General features: G+C 41.7%; 1 protein-coding gene across 9 annotated transcripts in view; it reads right to left on the reverse strand.

Moving 5' to 3' along the window:
- The window catches only part of COL16A1 (collagen type XVI alpha 1 chain), a 303979-nt gene that overhangs the window by 19617 nt on the left and 269995 nt on the right, over positions 1–14367 (reverse strand). For all 9 annotated transcript variants that reach the window (XM_063954229.1, XM_063954228.1, XM_063954227.1 and 6 more), the window contains 6 exons: positions 11133–11186; positions 10975–11028; positions 10466–10510; positions 10331–10384; positions 8734–8769; positions 6873–6935 (listed from right to left, as the gene is read on the reverse strand). In XM_063954229.1, the coding sequence (XP_063810299.1) occupies positions 6873–6935; positions 8734–8769; positions 10331–10384; positions 10466–10510; positions 10975–11028; positions 11133–11186 (306 nt within the window). The remainder of the gene's footprint in view (positions 1–6872; positions 6936–8733; positions 8770–10330; positions 10385–10465; positions 10511–10974; positions 11029–11132; positions 11187–14367) is intronic.

Raw genomic sequence — 14367 nt, forward strand, 5'->3', positions numbered from 1 at the left:
GAAGGGATGGGGCCACAGTTAAGTTGCAAGGACATTCATAAAAATAAGGTAGTTGAAAGTACATTTACAGAGGAGAAGGTCCTAACAGAACTTTAACAACTAAAAGTGGATAAATCAATTGGACCAGATGGGATACACCCAAGGATACTCAAAGAGCTAAAAGATGTGCTGGTTACACCGTTAACAGAATTATTTAACCAATCACTAAATACAGGTGCTATTCCAGAGGACTGGAAAAGAGCAAATGTAGTTCCACTGCACAAAAGTGGAAGCAAGGTAGAAGCAAGTAACTACAGACCAGTAAGCCTTACATCAGTAGTGGGGAAAGTAATGGAAAAACTATTAAAATAAAGAGTTGTGGAATATCTTAAATCAAACCACTTACAGGATCCAAAACAGCATGGATTTACTGGTGGTAGATCATGCCAAACAAATCTTATTGACTTTTTTGACTCTGTGACAAAAATAATAGATCAAGGGGGAGCTGTAGATGTAGCATATCTAGACTTTAGTAAGGCATTTGACACTGTCCCACATCGCAGACTGCTAAATAAACTTGAAAGCGTGGGGGTGGATTATAAAACAGTTAAATGGATAAGAACCTGGTTGCAGGATAGGAAACAGACAGTTGTAGTTAATGGAGTGCAATCTATGGAGGGAAATGTTACCAGTGGAGTACCCCAGGGATCTGTACTTGGTCCAGTTCTCTTTAATATCTTTGTTGGTGACATTGCAGATGGTATTGAAGGGAAGGTATGCCTTTTTGCAGATGATACAAAGATATGCAACAGGGTGGACACACCGGGAGGGGTAAAACAAATGATTGATGACCTAGGTAGGCTTGAGAAATGGTCAAGAACGTGGCAACTACAGTTTAATGCTAAAAAATGCAAAATCATGCACTTGGGTCTCAAAAACCCAAAGGCTAAATATAGTATCAAGGGTACTATAATGGAAACTACTGAGGAGGAAAGGGATTTAGGAGTCACTATTTCAAGTGACTTGAAGGCAGGAAAGGAATGTAACAAAGCAATGAGAAAGGCAAGTCAGATGCTTGGTTGCATAGGGAGAGGAATCAGTAGTAGGAAAAAAGAAGTGATAATGCCACTGTATAGGTCATTGGTGCGGCCCCATCTGGAATACTGTGTCCAGTTCTGGAGACCATATCTCCAGAAGGATATAAATACATTAGAGAGTGTACAAAGAAGGGCAACTAAAATGGTGCATGGCCTACATCACAAAACGTACCCGGAAAGGCTAAAAGATCTTAACATGTATAGTTTGGAGGAGAGAAGGGAAAGGGGGGACATGATAGAAACTTTCAAATATATCAAGGGTCTTAACAAAGTTCAGGAGGGAAACATTCTTCAAAGGAAGAGAAATATTAGAACTCGAGGAAATACACTGAAACTGGAGGGGGGGAGGTTCAGGGGAAATTTAAGGATAAATTACTTCACAGAAAGGGTAGTGGATAAGTGGAATAGTCTCCCATCAGAGGTGGTAGAGGCAAAGACTGTAGAGCAATTTAAACATGCTTGGGATAGGCATATGAATATCCTTACAAAGAATTAAGGTTCAAAAAGGGTTGAGATTACCTAAAGGATAAAAAAAAGGGGCAGACTAGATGGGCCAAGTGGTTCTTATCTGCCGTCAAATTCTATGTTTCTATGTTTCAAATTCTATATTATGGGGCATACAGTGAACTAGTGCACTACTATGGGGCATACAATGAACTAGGGCACTATAATGGGGCATACAATGAACTAGGGCACTAACATAGCAACATACTTAATGTGGTTGAAAAGAGGCAAAATGCCCATCGGGTTCAACCTGTATTCTGTATTAAAAAGTGCACATTATAATGCACCAGCTGAAGTAATGGTTTCGTACCAATTAACAACTATATTTCGTATCACTCCCATATACTTAATGTCAATATATTAAATGTTATAGCCTTGGATACTTTTTTCAGCTAGAAAACTGTCCAATCCGTTTTTAAATGCATTTAGAGAGTCACCATAATTACCTTCTCCGGCAGGGTGTTCCAAATCCTTATTGCCCTTACGGTGAAGAACCCTTTCCTACATTTTCTACGGAATTTTCTCTCCTCTAGCCTCAGTGAGTGCCCACGTGTCCTATACAGAGTTCTATTAATAAACAAATCCCCTGCTAACTTTGTATTGACCCTTTACATATTTGAAGATATTAATAATGTCACCTCTGAGTCTCCTCTTTTCAAGGGAATACATATTTAACCTAGTAAGCCTTTCCTCATACTCCAGTGTCTCTAACCCTTTAATCAGTATAGTAGCTCGCCTTTGAACTCTTTTGAGCGCCCATATATATTTTTATATAATATAGTTCTGAAAATTGAACACAGTATTCCAGATGCGGACGTACCAATGATTTATACAGAGGCAGGATTACATCCTCGTCCTTTGTATCGATACCCCGTTTTATGCACGCAAGGACTTTACTTGCATTCTTTGCTGCATTTTGACATTGTGTATTGTTATTAAGCCTATTATCTATGAGCATCCCCAAATCTTTTTCCACTACTGTTACCCCTATATTTTCCCCATTAAGTGAGTAGGATGCAAGTTTGTTTTTAATCCCAAAGTGCATAACTTTGAATTTTTTAATATTGAACCTCATTCCCCATTTAGACGCCCAGGTTTCAAGTTTAAGAAAGTCAGAGACTCCACATCGATTTCTGAATTAATTACCTTACACAGTTTAGCATCATCTGCACAGATTGACACTGTGCTTCCCAGGCCTATTCCTAGATCATTAATAAATATATTAATTATTGAACAGTAGCGGGCCAAGTATGGACCCTTGTGGTATACCGCTGACTACTGGTTCCCAGCTGGAGAACATCCCATTGACCACTACTCGTTGTACCCTGTTATCCAGCCAATTACCTATCCATGTACAAATAGTATTTCCTTGGCCATGTTCCCATAATTTGATGATCAGTCTCCTGTGAGGCACTGTATCGAAGGCTTTTGCAAAATCTAAAAAGACCACATCCACTGCTTTGCACTGGTCAAGATCATCGCTCACTTCCTCGTAGAAGCTAGTTAAGTTAGTTTAACACGATCTGTCCCTCACAAACCCATGCTGACTCTTGCTAAAAAAAAGTAGTATTCCGCAGATAATCCTCTATGCTATCCCTCAAAATTCCTTCCCATATTTTACCCACTATAGAGATTATACTAACTGGTCTATAGTTCCCAGGATGATTTTTAGATCCCTTTTTAAATAATGGCACTACCTCAGCTATACGCCAATCCCTCGGTACCATACCTGATCTAATTGAACTATGGAAAATCAAGTATAAGGGTCTTGCTAGCTGTGCCCTAATAACAACATAATAACCCTCGGGTGAAAACTATCTGGGACCGTTGATTTATTAATCTTTATGTTGCTTAGCCTCTCCAGGACTACTTCCTCACTTAAACAAGCATCTAGCCAATAATCATTACCTTCACTGTCGTTATGCACTACTATCACCTTCTGATCCTCCCTGGTGAATACTGATGAAAAAAAATTGTTCAGTATTTCCGCTTTTATTTTGTCATCATTTGTCAAGGCTCCCAGTTCATCCTTTAATGGGCCTACAGTCTCCTTTTTTAATCTTTTACTGTTTATGTACTTATAAAACTTTTTAGGATTGGCTTTACTCTCTATAGTGATCTGCCTTTCGTTTACAATTTTAGCTGCTCTTATTACTTTTTGCATCTTTTATTGCATTCTTTATAATACTGGAATGACTCCTCCCCTCCAATTGATTTAAATACTTTGAAAGCACGCCTCTTTTTAGCCATTTCTTTTTTGACCTCCTTATTAAGCCACATTGGTTTGTGTTTAGTACTCCTGTGTTTACTGCTCATGGGAATGAATTTGTGCATATTGCTATCAAGCAACCCTTTTAAAGCATCCCACATTTCCGAAGTGTCCTTACCATGAAACAAAACTTCCCAATCAAGGTCATTTAGTGCCTGTCTCAGAATATGGAAGTTAGCTTTTCTAAAGTTTAATGTTTTGGTTGATGCCTTACAGCTATGTTTCTTGAAATAGATGTATAGATGTCGAATGTGATCATATAGTGATCACTGTTTCCCAAGGTCTCCCCAACTGTAATGTTTGATATAATGTCCACATTATTGGTAATAACTAGGTCCAGAATATTATTACCTCTGGGTGGGTCCTCGACTAATTGAGATAAGTATTGATCCTTTAATGTGTTTAGAAACCTGCTGCTGCTAGCTTTTACACATGAATCGTTACTCCAATTTATATCAGTATAGTTAAAATCCCCTAACACTAGGATGTCCCCCATTCCCACAGCTTTTTCAATTTGCTGTAAGTGTTGTTCCTCCTCATGTATGCTAATATCTGGTTGCTTGTAGCACGTGCCAATGACTAGTTTTTTTGCTTCAGTGCCCCCACTTGTGATCACAACCCATAGCGATTCCACGTTATCTCCAGTCTCCTCGTAAATAACATCTATTAAGTTTGGTTTTAGAGATGGTTTAACATAGAGACATACCCCTCCTCCCCTTTTGGTAGCCCTATCCCTCCTGAAAAGTTTATATCCCTCCAAATTTGCAACCCAGTCGTGGGAGTCGTCCCATCATGTTTCCGTAATACCTATAATATCATATTGATTTTTGGCTACAAGCCATTCCAATTCCGCCATTTTACCTGATAGGCTTCTTGCGGTCGCAAGCATACATTTTAGCTTACTATTTCCCTTTCCCGTTTGTTTTAATGGTATCTTATTATTTACAAGTGCCTTTCTAGAATTACTCTTAATGACTGTTATTCTCCTCCCTCCCTTAGCACCCCATCATACTTACTACAGACTTTTTTACTACTATCCCTATTTGACCTATTAGATCTTTCAAAACCCCCCCCGATGTAGGTATTTTCCCTTATGCTATGGACATAATTTTCTAAATACTGTACTGTTGAACCATAATCATCATAATTTAATCATTTGGGAATACCATGGGCAATACCTTTGTCAGTAATTCCTTTGCCAATACCCTTGCAATAACCCTCGCCGGCTGATCTCCCCCTGCCCCCTTCGCCACCCCCATTTTGTTCACTATCCCCATCCTTACTGTTCTCACTGTTTGACCAGTAGCTTTTAGCAAAACCCTCCCCCTAGGCTCCTAGTTTAAAAGCTCTCCAACCTTCTAACATCCTGCCCCCCAGCACCGCAGCCCCCTCCTCATTCAGGTGCAATCCATCGCGACAAAAAAGATGGCGCCTGACTGAGAAGTCCGCCCAGTGTTCCAAGAACACAAACCCCTCCTTCCTACACCAGTCTCTAAGCCACACATTTTCCTCCCTAATCTCTCTCCCTCTGTCTCCCTGGGCTAGCGCGTGGCACTGGTAATTTTTCAGAGAATATTACCCTTGATGTCCTTGCCTTAAGTTTCTTGCCTAATTCCCTATAGTCTTTTTTAAGGACATCCCACCTACCACTAACTTTGTCGTTGGTGCCGCAATGCACCAAGACCGCCGGGTCTTTACTAGCCCCTCCCAACAATCTGTCTACCCGGTCTGTGATGTGCCATACCCGAACACCCGGGAGACAACAGACCATACAGCGATCACAGTCCTGGCAGCAGATTTCCCTGTCTATCTGATAATAGAATCCTTTACCACCACAATCTGACTAGGTAATTCACTATCTTTTTTCCCATCTGTACTGGAGGGACCACTCCTCCGGTTGCTAGAGGGAACAGTCTCCTCTGGCTCCGTCATTTCCTCACTGTCATCCTCAGAATCCTCGTCCAGTCGTACGAATTTGTTGGGGTTTGGCAGATCGGAGGTGTCCTGTCTCCCCCTCCCCCTCTTCTTCTTCCTTCTAACCATGACCCAGCTGTCTACCTGGTTATCCTCATCTATCAGTGTTCTCCCCTGCAACTCCTCCACCGTTCTATCTAAACTTTGCTCAAGATTGTGAATACTCCTCAGTCGCGGAACGGTCCGCTCTAGATCAGTTACCTGGGCTTCCATGGCAGCCGTTCACTACTATGGGGCATACAATGAACTAGGGCACTATTATAGGGCATACAATGAACTAGGGCACTACTAAGGGCCAAACAATCAACTAAGGCAGTATTATAGGGCATACAATGAACTAGGGCACTGCTATGGAGCACAAAAAGAAGAACTGCAGCAGAGAAAGGTCCATATAGAAGCATTAAGGCGTGGGCCCTTTCAAAATGTTGCTATTGGACCCACAAAGTTGTTGCTACGTTGCTGGTACTAGGTGCATAATTATATGTTTTATTGCTTTTATACCTGAGGATAGTAAACTTTTTTTAACTTTTGTTTTCAATAAACAAAAAGCCTGCTATCTAGGTCCCTGTATTATTTTAATGTAGTGTCTTTCTCCCTTTTTTGTACCCTCTACCCCTATTTTGCTTTTCCCCTCTTTCTTTTCTATATCCCCCTATACTTTAATAAGAGTAATTGATGTATAAATTAGTCTGTGAGCGCATATTTGATGGTTACTCTGAGAGTATTAGGCAACACATTACACACTGTTAAGTGACCAATGTCTTAGGCCACAGGGAACCATACATTTCCCCAATCAGCTGATAATTGGGTAAATAAGGCTATGATATTTTTGGATGTCTGTAGATGATCCCCCCCAAATTAGTAAATTATTGAGTTTGAAGTATAGGACATTACTCATTGCTAGTTGCTCACTATAAGTGATCTACAACCTAGCTTAGTCTGTTTTCTTTCCATATTGCCACTTATTAATGTTGTATGTTGGCTTAGATAATATATTAGACTACTGTGTTGTACAATATTAACAAATCCTAGAAGAATATATCACTTACCTTCTCAGCAGGAGGCCCTGGTGGTCCAGCTGGCCCAGCTTTTCCTGGAAACCCAGGGGGTCCCTGAAAGAAGAACATCGTCACATACAAGTGCTGCACTAGTACACTGACCAATCATTATATCATGCTGACAATGAGGGTCATTCCGAGTTGATCGCTCGCTAGCTACATTTAGCAGCCGTGCAAATGCATAGTCACCACCCACGGGGGAGTGTATTTTCGATTTGCAAGTGTGCGAACGCCTTTGCAGCCGATCGCAGCAAAAACATTTTGTGCAGTTTCTGAGTAGCTCTGGACTTATTCATCCCTTGCGATCACTTCAGTCTTTTTGGTGCCGGAATTGACGTCAGACATCCGCCCAGAAAATGCCTGGACACACCTGCGTTTTCCCAAACACTCCCAGAAAACGGTCAGTTGACACCCATAAATGCCCTCTTTCTGTCAATCACCTTGCGTTCGGCTGTGCGAATGGAATCTTCGCTAAACCCATCGCCCAGCAACGATCCTCTTTGTACCCGTACAACGTGCCTGTGCATTGCGGTGCATATGCATGCACAGTTTCGCCATTTTTTTACCTGATCGCTGCGCTGCAAAAATCGGCAGCGAGCGATCAACTCAGAATGACCCCCAATGTCTTTCTCTGGGCCTCATGTCTTATAGAGAGTTTATTTACAGATAGAGGGACTGATTCAGAGGTGCATGCAATGTTGGACGCAGTGGAGTGATTATTTGCCACTGTGTATGAGTCTGCACTGCGCATGCGCGGTGATCGATTAATGACGGCAGACACAATAAGTTTTTTTTGGAAAGGTAGTGATCTTTTTTTTGGGAGGGGGAGGTTATTACAAAACTGGTTTCTGGGCATGTCCTAGTCAGCTACTTCGAATTTGTTTGCAGTTGGACTGGCTCTGTTGTCTTAGTTGAAACGGCCATTCTGAGACGCCATAGGGTTGCACAGAAGTTCAAGAGTGCGACCGATGTTCCTGATGTTGCGTCTTTTATATGTAAACGGTAGATATGAGATGCTGGCAGTAGGAATCTGTGTACACAAGATAGCGCAGAGTCATTAGCATATTTTTGGAAGTCTTCTGCATCCCATAGGTAAACGCGGTAGGTTGTGTGTGTGTGTGTGTGTGTGTGTGTGTGTGGGGGGGGGGGGGGGGGGGGGGTTCCTGGAAAACCCCCCTCCTGTTGGCAAGTGCCTCAAATTATAAAAATAGCAATGGTGTTATGTACTGCGATTACTAGAGCTGCCACACATCATGCAGTTTAAGGGACAAACCTGCCCAGTGGTAGCAACTTCTTCTACCAAGTTTGCTGTGTGTGTGGATCTGAGTCCTCAATCAGTACACTGGACCAGAGAGTAGCTACCAGGAAGAAGAGACAGGAGCCTTACCATGAGGTGGGAGAATGTGTGCTTAGAAAGTGCAGTACTGCTTCTATTATGTTTGTGTATTTATTATGGTATGTTTAAACTTTTCCTGACCAATTATTTATATTATTTAAATGTTTGATACAGCCTATACTACAGACTTTCTAGAGTGTTAAATATTAATACTGTCTTCCATACAGTATCCAGTGTATAAAAAGACCAATGTTTACATTAATGTCCAGGGTCGTTAATAGGATCTTCTACCGCTCCCCAAGACTCCGACACTTGCTCCAATGTTTCACGGATTGGTAGATTGCGGATTGTATCTGGAAACCTCCCTCTAGAAATCCTGCGTTTGCCACTGCATCCTAACTACGTGCACCTTTGAATCAGGCTGAGAGTACAGTATATTATCTAGGATAATGTATCACAGGTCATATTATATTTTAGCTACATTCCACATTTTAGTGAAACCAATCTTTTACTTACAGGAGGCCCGGGAAACCCAGGTGGACCTGAAAATCCCTGTGTAAAAAACACACAAAAAAAGAAGTTAGGGATTCATGAAAAGTAAATGAATTGTAACGTGATCTTTCTCATGCATCTGAGCTGACAGGAAACATGCATAGCATGAGTAATAAGAAGGGAAGCTTGCAGAGGTGCCGCCAGTGGTGCATCTGAGGGTGTGTAGGGCACCATGCAATGAGGAACGCTACATTTAAAAAAAAAAAAAAAATGTCTAAAAATAGCATGTAGTATTTATTAGCATAATGAAATACAGTTTTTAAATATTTTCATTAACTTTATGAACTTATTCAGGTTTGCAATTTGAGGAAAATCATATTAATTGCTCATGAAATTGTGTTGATTTTCAGAAGTTAAATTTCCTACACTGAATTAAAAAAAATAAATGCAAATAACTAATGTTCCAATGAGCAACTTATAAATGCATTTATCTAGAATGTTCTTATTTTTGGTGCACGTCTGCTCATATTGAAAAGGCTTAGATTGTATAACTGACAAGGTGACCTTCTGCTGTGCATTATGTAGCTGTGCTTGGAGGCGCTATCTTCATTTTTTCTCCAGTAGTTGCAATAACTGCAACTGTGGGGGTAATTCAGAGTTGCTCGTAGATGTGCGATCATTTACTCTGACATGCGGGGTGGCGCCCAGCACGGAGCTAGTACATCCCGCATGTCACCCCCCACACACACACACAAGTACAAAAGTATCGCACAGCGGCGATGCTTTTGTACTTGGCAAGTAGCTCCTTACCTGCGCAGCTCCTGTGTGCTGGCAGGGAGCTACTTGTCGCATCCCGGGTTACAGCTGCTGCGTGTGATGTCATGCAGCCGCTGCGGCCCGCCCCCCATGCAGTCCGGGCACACCTGCATTGCCCGGACCGTCACCCCAAAAATGGCAGCCAAACGCCAACGGCCCGCCCAGCAAACGCCTCTGCCCGTCAGTGGCGGATTGGCCATAGAGCTCACCAGGAAGATTCCCGGTAGGCCGATGTGTCTGCGAGGCCTGTTTTGTGTGTAGTCACGTAGCCCCACCCCCAACATAACAGGCACCCCACGGCACTCAGTACACTGCATTGTCCTCAATCATTTTGTTATACCATCTCTGCAGTATAGCAACTCTGCCATCCAGTGATGCTGCCATGATTATACCTCTTGTGCTGCCCATGTTGGGCCACTTATACAAAATTTTACAAGGCCCCTTTTAGTTCCCAATTACCCCTGGCCTATAGCAAAAGAGTCAAGAAAGACCGCAATTGTGTACAATCAGGCCCTATGAGGAGGGATCCCGCCCCCCTCAACAGACCCCACCCACTCATCAGACCACACACCCATTAGGGCTGCTTCCATAAAGTTCCCGGACTGCTTTTTCATCCCAATCCGCCCCTGAGCAATTTCCACGAATCCAAGACTGAATCCTTTCCACAGGACGTGTGACATGGTACATGGAAATAGTGCAAGCTGAACACAGCAAGGGAAAGGAAAGAGTGCAACAGAAACCCATAGTGACATTTAAATGTATTTCACTTTACTAAATCTATTCAGAACTTTGCAAAGCTGCTCACCTGGTCACCTTTCTCTCCAGAACTTCCTGTTAATCCTCGTTCTCCTCTTGTTCCCTGAATAGTTAGATGACATCATCAAACAATTTGAAGGCTGAGAAAAAGCACACCAGAAGAACATGGTGCATAAGAACTTACCGTAGGTCCAGCAGGGCCAGGAATGCCAGGAATACCAGGAGGGCCCTTACATGGTAAAAAAGGTAATAGTATGAAAAATGACATTTTATTAACAAAACTATCTTGTATGTGTCCAATTAAAGTTAATGAAACTTCTGTTTGTAATTTTGATGGTATATCTGTATAGTAGGGAAAAATATAAAAATGGGTGTTTTAGATATATTTGCATACAATATCTGTCTTGATGTATACCTTAATGTTTTGGGTTTTTTGAGTACTCTTTCCCCATTTCATATAAAACTGTTCAAACTGTAGGTCATGCAAATTATTTTACACAAACGTTCTTAGCCCAGATTAGACTACAATATAAGGAGATATTTAGTGGGGCGTGAATCATATACATCTTAATATTAGAAGGGTCGCTTCTGACCCTAAAAAATGAAAGCATTTCATTTGACCCATAACAGCTAGTATGACTATGAACAGTATAAAAAAATGAGATATACTGTAACTCCTGGGTGACCACTCACCGACTCTCCCTTTTCTCCTGATGGGCCACTGTACCCTCTCTCGCCCTTAAGACCCTGAAAAAAATATTGGTTCAGAGCATTCAGTCACTTTAAAGATGCTTTATTTTTCCTCTGTTTGATGCTCTTCTCATGTAACTATGTTACAAAAAACTACTTACGGGGAGTCCTGGGGGACCCAAAGCTCCTGGATATCCTGGAAGACCAGGAGGTCCCTAAATCAGATTGGGGAAAATGCAATAAATATCATTCATAAATATATACACATGTAAAGTAAACGAGTGTATCATGCACACGTGTATATATAGTACAGATGTATGTATCCATCTGTGCATCATGTGTCTCTTCCAGTCATTTACAAACCAAGGTGCACAAAGTAAAGTATTTTTGCATTCTAATGATAGCACGTAGTTTGTGCAGTTACAGTATGTCTCCTCTGTTAGTGATGTGTGTGATAATAATAATAATAATAATAATAATAATACTTTTATTTATATAGCGCTCTTTCTCCAACAGGACTCAAGGCACTGTGTAGAGTGCACAGCCAAAATGTCATGTATTGAGAAAATAACTAATTTCTACCATGGTGAGGGAAGTTTGGCAGGCATGGGTGGATCTGTATGTGGGGGTAGCAACGCCGCTGATTATTTGCACAAGTGTATAATGAGGGCAGTTTTATTCATGATCTATAAAGAGTGGAGGCTGTGCATATTTTGAGGCATTCATTCATCCAGTTATAGCCATGCAGAATGGTCAGATTGTTTCACGGATTCAGTCTGAATTTCCAACTGTTGGGATCCCGGCAGCCAGGAGACCGATGATGGAATCCCAACAGTCGAAATCCCGACATCGCACGCAGCCTGTCCCCTCGCGGGTTCGGTGGTGAGAAAACTATTCTATTTCCCATTGGGTGGTGGCGTGGACCACCACCCTAGAGGGAATACTGGGCATCTGTCAGGATTTCGACCTCCGACATTGTTTCCGCTGTTGGTATTCCTGCTTCGGTATTTTGACCACTGGGATCCCGACAGTCGGAAAATTAACTGCATACCTGTTTCACCACCATATAGCTGGAAGCAATTAGGCTTCAACTCTACATTTACTAGGATGCCTTTTGCACAATGTGGGTGCATTTTACAGCAGGGAGGTATTAGTACGTACACATGATCCAATGTAGAAAAAATAATCTAAATTTAAAATGACAATGAAATACATGTATTTACCCCAGAGGTATGGGAGAATGAGAATGACGAGGATGTGAGTTTTGTGGGACCCCAAATGTTTAAAATGTGCTTAGAGCAACATGGTCCAGAGGATTATTTGTTATGATTTGAATGTTACCTGATCTGGGGGCAGATGTACTAAGCCTTGGAGATGATAATGTGGAGAAAGATAAAGTACCAACCAATTAGCTCCTAGCTGTCATTTTTCAAACACAAGATGTAACATGACAGTTATGAGCTGATTGGCTGGTACTTTATCTTTCTGCACTTTATAAACTCTCCAAGGCTTAGTACATCTCCCCCCTGGGGTTAGTTTATAGTGATGTTTGGGTGTATCAAGTTGAGTACAGTAGAGTTTGGAAACAGTTTGTCTACACGTGGGAGAGAAGCTCCAAAACAGAGAAATCAGCACTTGTGCAGTTACATGGAAGATGAAGATCTGGAGAATGGCAAGACAATTTGTAAGGGCAGAGGGTTACTGCAGTTGGCTGTACCCTAAGTGCAGTTCAAAGCAATGTAAGAGATGGTCATAAACCGTGAGAATGTGAGCAAAGGTATATGCATGATAGGTCTACAGTAAAAAGGTCGACAGTCCATAGGTCAATATGCATAGGGTCAACATGGTCAAAAGGTGGACATGGACAAAAGGTCTTCATGACAATGGTGGACACATGAAAAGGTTGACATGAGTTTTTTGGAATTTATTTTCATTTTCAGGACTTTTTCATGCTTTACTATCCACGTAGACTACAATTGGGAATAATAACCTTGCCCGAAGAATGGCAAGCGAAGCGAGCCATGAGAGGGGATGCGGTGCACTAATTGGGGGTCCACATGCTGAAAGGAACATTTTGACGCCAAGAGAACATTAAAAACTCATGTCAACGTTTTCATGTGTTGCCAATTTCCATGTCAAACTGTCGACCTTTTCATCATATCGACCTTGTTGACCATTTGGTGTCGACCTAGTCATTACCGACCTTCTGACTGCCGACTCATTGATCCATAACCATGAGCAAGATAATATGATGGATGCAGTGTAGAATGAGCAGAGGGTGAGAGAGAGTGATAATCTCACAATGAGAGTGTGAAGTGATGGTGTGATTACTACCATGTGATGTGATAAGGCAGTGAGCACTGAGATGTAAAGCCATCTAACTAAAGTAACTTACTGCAACTAAGGGATTTGTGCTGGAGTGGAAGAGATATTAGACAGCAATACATAAATGTTTATCACCGTTTATCTAATAAGATGACCCAGAACTCATTCTTTCATTTGTGCTGACTCTACATAATTTCCCTGCTGCATCTGCACACCCTTTCTTCTCTCGTAAATAAACTTAATGTTGACCCACAGGATCCTAAGGTGGGAGAGACAGAGCTACAGTTGGGTGATTAACACTAGCAGCAGGATGTAATGGGGTCCGATATCACCGGAGGTGCGGATTGCCGGCTGATCTTGGACTTTTTTTTACGGTGCAATCACTTACAAAGCATGGTTTTGCCTTGTAAGTGATTGCCCCTTTAAAAGAATGTCCGAAATCGTCCGGCATCCTGCACCTCCCGGTGATCTTGGACTCTATTACATCCTGCTGTAGGATGCTATAAAGTAAGAGATAAGCTCAGGGGTGCCAAGTAGGTGTATCTAGCCCTAGTCCCGCCAGATGGGGTGTTCATATAATTTCACGGTGGCGTGCAGCTTCTTCAGAGGGCCCTGTTATTCATAACGCCCCCATGCTTGACCGCGCCCCCTATAGTACTGGGGCCCTATTAGTCTCTTGCAGTTCTCTGGTAAAGCCTAACACACTTTCATCACCTACATCAGCAATGTTATTAGTTATTTAAGATTTAAATGACACTCCAACAAACAGCAATTTAAAATTAGAAAAAGAAGAATTGTAATTACTTAATGTGGAGGTACTCAGCACCTTCAGGTGATATTGTTCGTGTTGACAACATAATGATTTCCGCCATGCATTAAACATCCAGAATCTGCCTATGCAGATGGATTCAAAATACAGAAAGTATTGTACGCTCAGTGGGAGGTTATTCCTACAGCCTCTGTTCCTGTTTGTGGCTAATGGAAATGTTTCATGCCATGCTAGCACATCAGTAAGCAATGTTTCTGGTGCTTATATTAATGTTTTAAAGTTAATTCTCAAACACTTCTACA

Source organism: Pseudophryne corroboree, chromosome 2, assembly GCF_028390025.1.
Source record: "Pseudophryne corroboree isolate aPseCor3 chromosome 2, aPseCor3.hap2, whole genome shotgun sequence".
NCBI lineage: Eukaryota > Metazoa > Chordata > Amphibia > Anura > Myobatrachidae > Pseudophryne > Pseudophryne corroboree.